Source organism: Excalfactoria chinensis, chromosome 19 (assembly GCF_039878825.1).
Source record: "Excalfactoria chinensis isolate bCotChi1 chromosome 19, bCotChi1.hap2, whole genome shotgun sequence".
NCBI lineage: Eukaryota > Metazoa > Chordata > Aves > Galliformes > Phasianidae > Excalfactoria > Excalfactoria chinensis.
In genome coordinates, this window is record NC_092843.1 from 2996869 (window position 1) to 3010673 (window position 13805).

Genomic DNA, 13805 nt, shown 5'->3' on the forward strand with positions numbered 1-13805 from the left:
TGACTTGGTGGTTTGAATGCTTAATGAACTCAATGTGACATATGCATGCAAAACTATGAAGACACCACACGTTGTTCCAGCTGTAAAAGCCTGTATTGTGGCTGTATTTCATTGGGCTTGTTGGAAGACTCAAAGTTGGCAGGTGTTGGTTGGAAAACCAACAAGAAGTGCTCACAGCTCCAGGCCTGGCTCATTCCTTGGTGTCTCTTCACACTGCTCTGTGAGATGTGCACGAGCAGAGCCATCACAGCTTTAAAAGCCGAGTGGTGTTATTGTGAAGGGTTTCTATATGAAAAGGCAGCTGAACCGGTCACAGAATGGGCCATTCTAGCTGAAGCTCTCCCTCACTAAGTGCAGGCCAGGTGGGGGCTGTTGTACTCCTTCAGGTGTACAGTGCTTTGTACGGAGTTTGCAAGTTACCTTTCTCTTTATCAGTGCCTGGGGTTAGGCTTAGCTCACACTTTGTGTTCTGCTGTAGAGCTCTGCTTTTAAAGTCAGCTCAGTCACAGCAGCAGCACTTTGGGCTTTGTCGATCCGTAACAAGTTGTTGGCTGATTTTGAGCTGTTGCAGTTCCCATCAGCGCACAGAGAAATTCAGGAGCATGTTTTCAGAAGCCTGCCTAGAGAATTAAGCACACAACTCCTATTATCTGTAATGAGGGTTGCATTTCTGATTGCTCTCACATCCTGCTGAATACGTATCCCAAATAAGCAACAGTTTCTCGTCTTAAAAGCAGCGTGGAATTAATTCTTGGTTTGCTCTCCGATTTCCCAAGTACTGCCATAAATAAATAAATAAGCGGAACAGCTTTGTCCTTGATATATCTAATAGCAGTTTGTGAGAACAAAGAATGACTTGTGTGAGTCCATTTGCCAGTAGAAATTTACACTTCAGAATTGCTTCAAGTGAGTTGCTGTGCTCTTAAACCTTTTCGCTTTAGTTTCAAGCTTGCGAAGCACTGACTGGAGTGTATGTATGTTTGTAGCACTGTTCTTTAATGAAGGGAATGTCTGAGGATCAAGTAAGAACCATAAATCCAAGTTTTGCCACAGTGAAGGAATATCCTGCCGTTAGATCTCGCCTGTTGGAGGCCTTGGTGTGGCTCATACACACTCCTCCTGCATTGGTATCTGCTTCACTAATGTAAGAGTGAGGTTGGTGTTGGTATAAATTCAATGCCTTACGGGACTTCTGCTTCTAAAACTGTGGCTGGTTCACTTCACTGCAAGCAGGGCTGCTTCTCAGCTTGGCGGTGGATATGGACCCCACATTGCCCCCGCTCTTTATTTTCCTTTCATATAATACAAATCCATATAGAAAAACAACCCAACCCCCAAACCAGATCGTTCTGTGGATATTAATCTCAGCCAAAAGAAACTGCAGATGAAAAGCATTCTTGTTATCTAATAGGCAGTTGCCATGAGTTGCTGGCAGTAGCTCTTTTTGTATAGATCTTGGTGCTTTGAGGAAGTGTGGATTTTTCGTCACTACGGTTGGAGGAAAAGCATTACGAAATGAAATCTAACGCACTGCCGATGTTAAGTCTCATGTTTGCTCGCTTCTCATTCACCTGAGGATGGGTCTTAGTCAAGGCTTGTTCACAGTCCGCTGGGTTAAACGCAAGGCAGAATTGGAGGTTTAAGAGCTTTCTCATTCAATCATAAAATCATTATCATTTCCACATTGGTGCTGCCCTCCTTCCAGCAGCCCTCAGACGAGCAGTTCCTGCCCACCAGGCCGTGCTTACGGCAGCGGATGGATATTTGTCCAAGAAACCTTAAAAACAAAACTTCACGTTCTTGGGCTATGTGAATTTACAGAACTGACGTTGCCGTATGGAAATAAAATGTCCGAATCTGTATTTGTGAAGTCACCAACTAGATATTTTAAGGCTGGGAAAGGATTTCCTGAGGTCATTAGCATTCTTTTCATGTGGCATGGCAGTACTGTCCAACAGTAATGCAGTAATCCCTCATTTGGAGAACCCTTTAAGGCACGGGCTCCAAACAACACGCCAGGCTTCGTTGCTGTAAAATCCATTTCTCAGACTCTTCTCACAAAGCGAGCACATCTAAGAGTGCTGCCGTTGTGATGAGACCACTCCGGCTCCCCACTTAGCTGAACTGCTCTTTAAACTATTAATTCGGTCGGCAGAGTCATTTAATAATTTTCCATATGCAGACAACAGGAGCTGAATATCTTTGGTGTGCTGGAACTCCTGATCACGCCTTTGAAGCAGCTCTGTAATAACGTGTGTGCCTACAGAACTTCGGGCGTACTTTCCTTCTGTGTGTTTCAAGGAGTGTTCCTCAGCTGATACTCAGCCCCTTTAATTTCCTTATGTTACATTTACAAAGCTAATTAATACAATTTCTTTCCTGTAGGTTCGCTCCATGATGGCTCAATTAGAGTAGCAGTAGAACTGTGGTTCAATATTCAGGCCAGCTTCATAATTGAAAACACATTTTCTTCTCAAAAGCTGCAGCTGGTTTGGTTCTGCTCATGCAGAAAAGGATATAACCTTGCATAACATAGGAAATGAACGGTTGAGAGAGAAGCCAAATTCAATTTCAGTCAGATATTTTGAGGATAAGTCCGTGATCTATGGAAGCAAGGGAATGAAAAGTGTGTGTATGTGGAAAGCAGCGTATTCAGCACTCTATTAATCACGGCTAGCCTGGGTGCTGTTGTGTGCTGTTGCGTTAGCGCTGATTCGAGTACAGAGGCTGGAGAGCAGCCAAGCACTCCAGAAGTTAACCTCTTAAAGACCCTGAGCTGCTTTCTGTTGAATAAATGTAATTTTGTGGTCAGAAATAAATGCTTGTGATGTAGCAGGAGCTTTGAAAACAACAGCGTGGCAAAGCTATTACAAATTGCTTCGTGTTGTAGAAGTCAACAGCACACATCAAAATTCAGAGCTCGCGTCGAGGCGATCCCATTGCAGCCACCCTCCCATGAAGGTCCCATTAAGCCAAGCCGTGTAACAAGATGGAGTCAGTCTGGTCTTTCTGGTGGTAATTGTTATCTTCCCGGGACAAATCCCTGCAACTGGGATAACAGACCAAGTCCCAAACCTGACAGCCCACAGCCAGACACCGGGCACCTTTCCGAAGCTCTTGCAGGTTCATCTCCATCCCGTCTGGTGTGCAAAGTCCTACAGAAACAGGCATCACTGCCAGGGTAACTTTGTGGAGGGGATCAACCCAAATCCTCTTATTTTTATGTAATTGACAATGTGCTGAAATTCCTGTTGGCAGCTGGTGGGCTGTCTGTATTCAGGCTTGCTGTGCCGCTGCCACGCGTTTGGGTGAAATGCTAACAGTGGTGGGAAACTATTTATGCAAAATGGAGATAGGCAGCACTGTTTCAGTTCACAGTGTCAGGAGTATCTTCTCCTCCCCTTAAAAAAAGGGAGCTTGAAGTGTGCTGGAAGGAACGGGGATGGGGGGGCTCTGCAGGGCCGGATTCTGCCGAGAATCATCATAATCCAGTCCCTGCTTCTCCAAATAGAGAATTATTCCTGTATTTACTGCAGTATTATTGCAAGGCTCTGTACAAGCCCGTGTCTGCTTTTGCTTTGCTGTAGTAAAGCAGAGGTGATTTTTAATAGGGCATCCCAGTGTAAGACATGAGCAGGAGATTGCACTTTGGTATTTACATGCAGGTAGATTTTGCACAGAGGCAGTTAATGAACTCGTTGTTCCAAGGACTCCACTGCCCTAATTTTAAAAATACTTAAAAGAAAGTTTTGGGACATGCGTGAGAGAGAAAAGTGATTGCGGGGCCCAGGTCATTGCTACGGAGGCAAAAGGCTGGTGAGGGGAAAGGTCCTGAAAGCTCACGTACACTTAACTGCAGTTCCTGCTGTGAAGCTGGAGGTGAAGCAGGATGGCACCGGCTGGCACCATGTCCTGCTTGCTCCCCTTTGCTGTGCTGCACCTTTGCTGCTTTGCTGCGTGCTGCCCTGTGCTTGCACAGAGCTTGGAGGATGGAAGTCACTGCTCTGGGAGTTGTGTCCCCAGGAGCTCCTGCCTGCTCGTGCTGAGCGTGCTCAGCATCCCCTGGTGAGTGCTGCACATCCTGCACTCACAGCTGCACTTGTTGCCTTGCCATGGAAGAACTGAGCTGCCGTCACATTTACCTGCAGAGTGTCTTCTCTGCTTCCTTACTTCCTGAGACTTCTTTACTTTTTTTTAACACTTTGACCCCAATTTGCCACCCACACCTTGACACGGGTTTCACGCCATACCCAGCCCATGCCAGCACAGGACTGCCGCTGGCAGTGTCCTCGCCCCAGCCCCATTACCCACCTCCTCCCTTATGCTGAGTCTAGCAAATGCATGAGATGAGTCAGTTCAGTTCGCCAACACGATGGAAAATAAATTTTCTCTCCTCCGTTGCTTAGTTTTCCATTGAGTCAGTGAGCTGAATCACGCTCCGGCACGGCTGCGATTGCTGGGTCTGATGCAGGAGGAGCCGGTGGCCCGAGGCAGGAGGGAGCCGAGCTGCTCCCTTCATGCCTGCCCTGGGATGGGTGAGGAGCAGAGTGAGAGCGTAAACTGAGAAACGCTGCTCAGAAATGCAGAGAGAAGCGTGGAGGAAGGCAGGCAGGTTATGGGAGGATGCAGGGGAGGTTGAGCAGTCATCGCAGACCCACCGCTGCAGGAATCTGAAGGCAGGGTGGCAGATAGGAAGAGCTGTTCAAACTGAGCTGTCATTCAGCTGTCGATATTTGGAGGCAAAGAAACGTTGGGCTGGGCTGGTTTACTGGGAAGGCAGATCAAAGGCTGGAGAGCAACAAGCAGCTGTCCGGGGAGGAGGGAGCTGAGCTTTCCTCCAGGGACGGCAGCGTTGTTTGTCTGGGAAGAGCAGGATCTATCTGGGCATGAAAGAAGAAAAGGTTTCAAGGGTTCAAGGTTGCAGCTGTTTTGCAGGAGCAGAATTAAAAGCTGAAGGATCTGAGTCCCTCTCGAAGCCCTCTCATTAACATGAGCTTGAAGCAGGGAGGTCTGCATGATCCCCCCATGCCTGTCCCAGGCAACGTACCTGTGCAGCACCCACACAGCTGGGATGGGAGCTGTGCCGACTGAGCAGGCCTCACTTTGGTTTAGAGCACTGATAGCACAGCTAAAATACACACCGTATGCTTTAAGCAGCTCCACAGGAATCGTTTCTTGGTAATTTTGCTTCAAAAATATTCTAATTGTAGCAAAGAGAGAAACAAAATAGCATTTTTAATTTTACTTCCTTCAGCTGCAGGACCTCCAGTTGTCCTCATGAGTCCTGTGTGTTCACTAGTTCTCCATGGAGGCACCTGTTGGTATTAAGAATGGTAAACCAGTTTGCTTCCTAATGCACAGAGCTCGTGGCAGGGTTGCTCCCATACACCACCACAGTGACTGATGCACTGTTACATGAGAGAGGTGAGCTCTATTCCAGTGGCTTGAAAGAAAGAATGGTGCCATTGTGTAGTGCCGGGAGCACTTGCTGTAGCCCATGTTTGGTTCTAAGGCAGAAATACGTTTACACTGATGAGTTATTGCCGTGCTTTTCCCTTTGTTTAATACGTTTCTTGCAAATCTTAATGGCACTTCAGTAGCTCTGAAAAATTGAAGTCAAATGAAGAAACTTTGTAATGCAAAACAATACGAGAGGTGCGGAGGGGAGCGATGGGCTGATGGTTGGACTTGATGGCCTCAGTGATCTTCCATACCTTTATGATTCTGTGAGTAAAAGCAACTATTGATAGTTTAAAATTTCAGCAGCGATATAAATTTTGGGTTAAGGTGATTAATTTTACTCGCTGCTTTGGTTCCAGACTGGGAGCAGGACAGCAAAAGTTGGTATCTTTCATATTGAGGTTGTTAATGAGAGTGAGAATTGCAACTGAAGGGCAGCGATGATAAGAGCTGGGCCTACGACACTCACGCTTGGCACGGTGTTGTGTTTGAGACTCGATATGGGCGTGCAAACTCTTTGTGCTCCATGCAGATCACTGAGGTGTCCTGCAGCTCTGGGAGCAGCTCAGCAGCAACTCCTGACAGCACTTGACCTGGAAAAACTGTTGGTGGAGGGAGGGCTGAGCCCAACGTGGTGTCTCACCGTGCTGCTCCCAACAGGGCCCCGGGGAGGGTCTGAAGATGAAGGGTGTGCGAAGGAGGGAGGATTCCTCGCGTCTCATTTCTGTTATCTCCCTGTAGCTCCAGTGGTATTATCAAGACAAATAGTATGCCAGAACTTAAAAGTGAACATATGTTTATGGGGGTGGTAGGGAATACAGAGGTCACTGTTGTTTCTTTCTAGTCACAGAAGACATAATGGGGCCTGGTTCAGATAAATTAAGATGTGGAGCTTAGCTCGTGTCAAGCCTGCAATGGTGTAATTATAAGTTGACTTCTTTCTGGGTCCCTCAAGTTTTCAGAGTCAAATAAAAGTGTTCAGCAAGAGTTTTCTAATGCACTTCAACGGTTGCAGCCTGATCTCTGTTGGCTCCCGAGCCGATTTTACTCAGATTGGAAAAGGTTTCAGTCAGCTTCCAAACACTTATTTCCATGTCATTTCAGTGCTCTGCTTCCTTTGTCACTGGACTTTATTTATATCTTGCTATTTTGATGACCTTCTCGTCCCATATCTCCTTACGCAGCTGGAAGCTGACATATGTAATTCATTTGTTATCCTAGTTAAAGTTGGCACAGTGCTTTCTTGAAGATACCAAGCCATTGCAGAGCTCATTTTTAATAAGAACTTTAAACCAGGCAGCTTCACTGATCTTTAACTATATGAAAAACAAAAATAAACGAAAGCTTTTCAGCCTGGTGGGATTGTTTGGAGTTCTGGTTCTGAATCCGGGGAGGAAAAAAGCAAAGGTGTGAAAGTTCCTGTGATTTACAAACTGCTTCCGTCAGAAAGTCTCTGATCTCCTCGGAATATGTTGTTTCAGTTCTGCTTTATACTTCAATCACGGTGTAAGTGGCGAGGAGTGAATAAACCATGTGTAATATTTAAGGAGAACATAAGTACAAATGCCCTTTATTAAAAAGTAAGAAGCTGCAATAAGAAAACAGACCCATTTGGTTATTTCGAAGGAATGGAAGTGCATTTGCTCTGAAAGCTCTGCTTTTCTTAGAAGGGGAAAACGAGTCTTTCAGAATACAGTGCAGAATCCGTTCTGCAATGCTAATTGTATTTAATAATAGTCATTTAAATTTGGCTGCACTGTGCTGAGCAGCAGCGAGAGAAAATCGTATGTGGGAACGCAGAGGTCCCGAAGCCTGACATATGGTGTTCTGGCCTTCAGAGTCTGTCTTTGTGCACCCAGCAAGTATCTCCGAAGCCTTTCTGGTGGCTGCTCCCTCCTTCTCCCATCTGATTCTCAGGCACGGATTTGTGCTACCCAGTGCCTTTCCAGCGTTGGCACTTGGTTCCATATTCTCATTTCAAATACTCTGCGTGTGAAGAATGTTCTGAGTTGCTTATGTTCTCATTCCCTAATGAGCATCGGTCCATCTGTGATTGCTTGGATTGGAATTAATAAATGGGTTATTCACCAGCACCAACCCGTTGCTCTCTGGCACGTCACACCAGATGCCCTCTGCGGTTCTGGTGCCTCCCGCAGCCTTTCTCGGTGAGCTCTGGAAGCACAGGCAGTGCTTCTTGAGGGTTTTATACCTCGCGCTCCCATGCAATTTCCACACTTGTCCTGACAGTTCAGTTTTCTGCCCTTAATCCTCTCCGCGGTGATCCCTGCAGGTCACTCTCAGCCATAAGACTAATCTACAGCAGTCACGTGCAGGTCCCACGCTCTGCCCCCGTGCTCCCTGCCTCCATTGCTCTGACCATCCCCCAGCCCTTTCCCCTGCCCTCCCCATTCTCACAGCACAGCCGTGGCACTGAGGACGGCAGCTCCGTGCCTTGTCTCCTCTCCTGGCACCTCTGCTTCCCGGCGGCGCGTCGGGCTGGCAGCACGCATAGCAAAACATCACAATAAAACACTTTCCTGAAACACAGAGACAGTAAACTCTGTCCATTGTTTCTGCCTTATCTGCCCAATCAATAAGTGGTTAAAGAATTCAAGGACGTTTTTCAGACAAGACCTTCCTTTTTTAGTACATGTTGACGTACGCACCTTTAAATGGCTGCATAATATTAGCTGCTTTTCAAATATGCAGGAGAATTGGTATCAGGCCTTTGTATCTGTAGTTCTTCAGATCCTTCCTTGCTTTTTATTAAAATATGGGAACGATAATCTCTGTGCTTTTAGTTTCCTGATTCGAGTAAGCTGCTGGAAAGCGCTGCCAGGCTCCCTGCTTCCCCTTCTGTCTCTGCTTTGGAGCAGCAATGCAGTGGAATTGGGCCTGGTTTGGGGAGTTTCTGTCACTATTTAGTAATTGCAAACCCTCCGTTTTCCAATACATTAAGAAAAAGTTTGCAAAAAAAGAACCCAAAAGTTGCTGTGGAATGAATGCTTCATTGTCAGAGCTGTAAAGTGTCCTTCCTTCCATAGTGAAGCTTTGGAGGAAAATAGAAGTTTAGAGAAAATAATGGATGGTGGGAGGTCGTTATTCTCCCTTACCTGAGCTGGCAGCTTCCTAAATGAGCACTGCATGAATTAATGCAAAGTAAGAACCAACGTGAAGCCAGAGCAGCCTGCCTTCAGCTCCGCAGCGCAGGGCAGCTCGGTCTCCACAGGTCTTTGCATGGAGAAGATTCAGAGCTGTTCAGTGCTCGGTAGCAGAAGGTGCCCCAAAGTGCATCTTTTCATCTTCTCACAGGCTTAGTGGAAATAATGGAAAAATATGCTTCCTGCAATGAAAGCAGAGCGTGACATCAGAAGGGCACACAGATCCCATTCGTTGTGTTACATCTTAATTAGCGGTAAAAGAAAGTTACTGAGGAGAACGCCTGTCCGGCCAGCTCCTGGCTTGCTTTCTTTGTATTAAGATTTAAAGTGAAGAATCACAGCAGGCAGCAGTGTTCTTAAACATATCGATTGCCGTTGTGCTGAAACAGGACTTCGAATTACATTCAGTACAAACATAGCAGAAATAACTTACAAGGCTACAGGAGCTGTGCACGGGAGATAAAGTTTCCTCTTTACGTATTATGTTTTCGTTTATCCTTATAGCTCTGATACAGCACGAGTTGTATTGGATCCAATCTAACGCCTTCTTTCTCCTCACCCCCTCAGATTGACGCGTTGGGGAAAAGAAGCAAAGAAGCAGAGGCAGCCTTCTTGAATGTTTATAAGAGATTAATTGATGTCCCAGGTAAGAAAATGAATTCCTTATTCTGAAAATCCTTCGGTGTGTTTCGGTGTGGATGGTGCTGGCTGTTTGTTCTCCCTTTGCTAAGTTGAACACGAGTTGTGTTTTGATTCTGAAACCGAGCGCTCCAGCATTCTTTCTAATGGAAGGAAGTAAGGCTCATTTCATGGCTTCACTTGAAACTGATAATTGGTTTGACTTCTCAATGTTTGTATGAGTCAGTTTTTATTATTCAAATATTGAACAATTCATTTGCTATGTTTCACAGTTAAAAAGAAATACATTTCCAGAATGCATGGAGAGGCAATGTGTGTGCTTCCAAAGGGGCTTGCAGTGCTTGTCCCAGACCATGACTGCCCTTCCCTCTCCATCCCAGCCCTGCCCAGGTTGCTTGTTTCCTGCTGTAATTTGGAAAGCCGAGCTGGTGTCTGGTGCTTTGGGTATTTTTCACCACCAGAATTCCATGGGAGCCTTCAGATGCTCTCATGCAAAGGCCTTTTTTTCTGAAGCCTTGCATCACCACAGGTGCTGGACTTGGAGTAGCAGAGTCAGGCTGAAGCCCAATGCAGTAGGTAGGACGTACCTCTCATGCTGCAATGGGAGATGGCTTTACAGAAAAGGAACGTTCTCCTCCTTTTGCAAGAGCAAAACTTGCACTGCACCGTACACAGTCACGGCGCTTTGTCCAGCCTTCCCCTGCACATGCCTTATGTTAAGTGTCAGAGAAGTATTTCTTTGATATTCTGACTCCATGTAAACATTTTGGCCTGGCTAAGTTGTGAGTGCGCTGGAGTCTGTGGGATTAGAAATATCTGCAGGTCTTAGTTCCATCTTACATCCGTGGGTCTCAGAGCATGCCGGCGGCATCAGAAGCACATTCCAGATTCTGCAGAAGTCTGAGCAGTCTCCTGTAGCTGTGTGGAAGCACGGCCAGTACTCAGTATTTACAACAAATAACAGGACAAGAAGGAGAACAGCCAGTAGGAATGTACAGCACTGTAATGGTCACGGTGCGGTGGGGCTGAGTGAGGCAGAGCACAGCACAGCCGTCTTCCACACTGGATGTGTCTTCATGGAGGGCTTTCCTGTACAGAAGACATGAGCATTAATTTATCGCATGTGCTGTTCTGCCTTTGTGTGGCTGATATATCTCCAGTCCTGTCCGTTTGGTATTTCAGATATTTAGGTAGAGGTTTCGCTCTGAAATCCTGCAGTGTTTTCTTTTCGGTGTGAGAAGGGAGCTGGGATGTTCTGAGAAAGCTATGGCTGGAATGCCGCAGTGGTTGTTTGGCGTTAAGCATCACTGTTACATGACAAGGGCGCAGTTTTATCAGACGTTCAATATCCTTTATAGGACCATATAATAATTGCAGTTGAAGTTTAATTCCCAGCAGCCAATTTTATGGTTCTCGAGGAAAGCTTGTATTCCTCTCTTCAGTAATAACGCGCACACTTTATGTAATTAAAAAGGGCTTCTATTTTAATTTTAGTACACAGTGATCTGTATGGAAACTCCAGCTATTGGTGCTTTATGGGTTCAGTGAAGTTTAATGATTTTCTTTCCTGACTCGGAGCAGAGGTTTGTTTTTTTTCTCAGGCTGTCCAAGCCAAGGATTTGAGGGAAAAGTGGCGTTCTGTGCATTTTTCTACATCCATCAGGTGGTTTTCTCTTTAGGAAATAAACCTTTCCACGTCTCTCCAGTTTTAGGGTGCTGTTAAAATAGAATTGCCATTGGTTGGTGCTGCAAAACGTGTCCGTCCTAAAGGGAAGCACATATGATAGGGAACACTTTGCTTTGCGTGCGTATGTACAGCTGCGGTTCTCACTCAGATCACTCTGTATGCTCGAGACTGAACATTTTTAATTAATGGGATTAATTTTCTCATTTAACTGCCATACTTTCAGTATGCAGTAGAGAAAAGTGAACGCTGCCACATGAATTGCACTAATCAGCAAGGTTGTCACAACTTACCTTTAAAAATACTGCGAGTGTATTTATTGTGAGGCAAAGGGAGGTTGAGTTTGTGTTTTGAGGAAGCTTTCTGCCATCTGTGCAAGGCTGCCTACCTTCTAATTCAATAGAGCAAGTGTGTTATGTTGGGCCCTTGGCTTTCAGGGTCTTCATCTTGCAAACACTGAGAGTGAAACTGGAGCCCAGCGTTCTGTGTGTCAGGAGGCGCAGTGCTCTCCTGCAGTACATTCCTAATTCACTCTTTCTAAAGCTTTAGCAGAAAAAAAATATGAAGTATGGGCAATATTAAAAATTCAGTATTTTTCTTTTCAAACTTGTGTTCGATAATCACAGTGTTTATTTTTCTCTTCTTAAACTCAACTTCACTCTGATTTTCAAGTAAAGGTTAAAAGACCGGGGTGAATGCCAGACAGCAGTATCTGCATAAACTGCTTGAATTTCACTTTATGCTGTCTCTTTATTGCTGTGCAATTACTGCACAACGCCAGACTTTCATTTTCTTGGCTTTCAGTAATATTCCCGTTACGAATGGCTGCTGCGTAGACAAAAAGAAACAACTTCTGCCTTTAAACAGAAAATCCTCTATCTTGCGGTGGCATCAATTAAACTGAATTCGGGTGCCATCAATCACTCCCTGGAACAGCCGATGGTGCACACTTTGCAGCAGTGCCCAAAGCTGTCAGAGCAGTACCTGCGTCTGCCTGCTCCTGCTGCTCCCTGCACCTGGGGAAGCTGGTTTGGGTGCTGCAGTGCTCAGGTCCCACACCTCGTTACACCCTGCCAGGGTACAGTCAGGGATCAGGTGGAGGTTTGTCAGCATGTGCGTTGTGAAGGGCAGGGTAGGTTAGCACAGACTTGCTCTCAGTTTGGTGGGACTGTGCAGCTTTAGGGCTGAACTGTAAATGGTGCACATTTCTGCTTGATCTGAATGTCATCAAGAAGGAACTAAATGAAATGTCTCTTGCAGTGTAAAAGGGTGTGTGTTTTTATTGGAGGCTCTTCGCAGGTCTGCTGTGATCAGATTCGCCGTCAGTTTGGTGCTACATAATGTGCATTCTAGCTCAGAGGAGCCCCTACTAAGGACAGCATAAAACAGAATAGAGGCTAGAAAGAAGAAACGTACAATTTTTTTAATGCATCCTGTCAAAACAATACGAAGCAGTAACTGTGAGAGACGGCTGGAGTGGAAATTTAGTCTTTCCCTTGCTCCTGGCTGCCATAAATCGTGTGCCAAGCGCCCGGCTGCCCTGCAGGAGGGCTGGAGGGAGGGACGCCGTGCTTGCAGGACTCTCAGCCTTGCAGATCTCACACTGCCCAGCACGGGGCTTTCTTTTCCAAGGAGTGATTTGGCTGAGGAAGCACAAAGTTCTTTGAAAAATAAGTAATCAATTAAAGTAAATGTTAGTGACTTACTACAGGCAGAAATGTGCTTCTCACCCATGAGGAAAGCTCCATTCCTTTACCAAGGCACACAGTCCCCAGCTCCATTTGCTTCTGATCAGTTACCATTTAGCCACTTGGTTTGCTGCTTGGGCTGTGAGAAGAATGCCATTAAAACACCCACTCGATCAATGTTCTGTGATTAAAGGTGACACGAGAAAAAAGCAGGTTAGATTTCTTCTCAGAAAAGTTATCTCTTGCTTATGTTGGAGGTGATGAATGTGTGTGAAGCCGTCGTATTCTTGGACATTATGTGACTTGTTTGGATTGTTTTGTTGGGCGTCATGTTAAGGAGAAGGCGTAAAGGTTAATACCAGTGCTGATAGGAGAAGGTCCGCACGGCCTGTTTGCACCCAGATGACCAGAAGGCTGCCCAGTGTGCTGAAGTTAAAAGCCAAGCACGCAGAGCCTTTGTGCCAGCAGAGGAGGGATGAGTGGATACACTTCAGGAAATTCATGCTCAAAACACGGCAGGCAAAAGTTAATTCTCAGGGTCCTTTTCATTCGGCTAATTGTTAATTGGTTCAGAAGCTCTCAGCAGTATCAGGCTGTGACACGAGTTTGTGGTGTATCGCGGCTGATCAGCACGGAGCCTTTCTGAGCAATGTCTGCCCTCCGCACACATGATGTGAAAAATCCCAAGCAGTCCCAGGTTTGATAAACAGTGATAGGTGTCAAAGTGATCGCCCCTTCTCAACTGAGATCTACGTAAATAAAACTGGAGCTAGAAGCGTAAAATGAAAGGGCTGTTGGTATTTTTGCTGCCCCTAACTTTGCAGTGGAAATGAATATTCATAACGAGTGCCTTTGCTCGACGTTAGAGAGAAAACAAATCAGCGTGACAGTGAGTAGTCCTAGGAGGAAAGGAGGCAAAACGAACTTATTCATGGACAGCAGCAGCAGTGCATGCAGCACCTCGCAGAGAGCAGTAGGGTGTCTTTCTAAAGGCACTTGAAAATCTGATAAAATTAAGCAGAAAATTGGACGTCGTTAATACTTGAAAGAGTGAAAATGAGTGAAGCCATGCGGCTGCAGGTAGTGATGCAGCGTGCGGCTGTACCCATCTGAAGGCTGGCACTGTGATGCTTAGCCAGCATGTTCGGGCCAGGTTAAAAAAAAAAGAGGCAG

The 13805-nt window shown here is 45.9% G+C and overlaps 1 protein-coding gene across 5 annotated transcripts in view; it reads left to right on the plus strand.

Moving 5' to 3' along the window:
* The window catches only part of CUX1 (cut like homeobox 1), a 204864-nt gene that overhangs the window by 71042 nt on the left and 120017 nt on the right, over window positions 1–13805 (plus strand). For all 5 annotated transcript variants that reach the window (XM_072353960.1, XM_072353955.1, XM_072353957.1 and 2 more), the window contains exon 4: window positions 9189–9267. In XM_072353960.1, the coding sequence (XP_072210061.1) occupies window positions 9189–9267 (79 nt within the window). The remainder of the gene's footprint in view (window positions 1–9188; window positions 9268–13805) is intronic.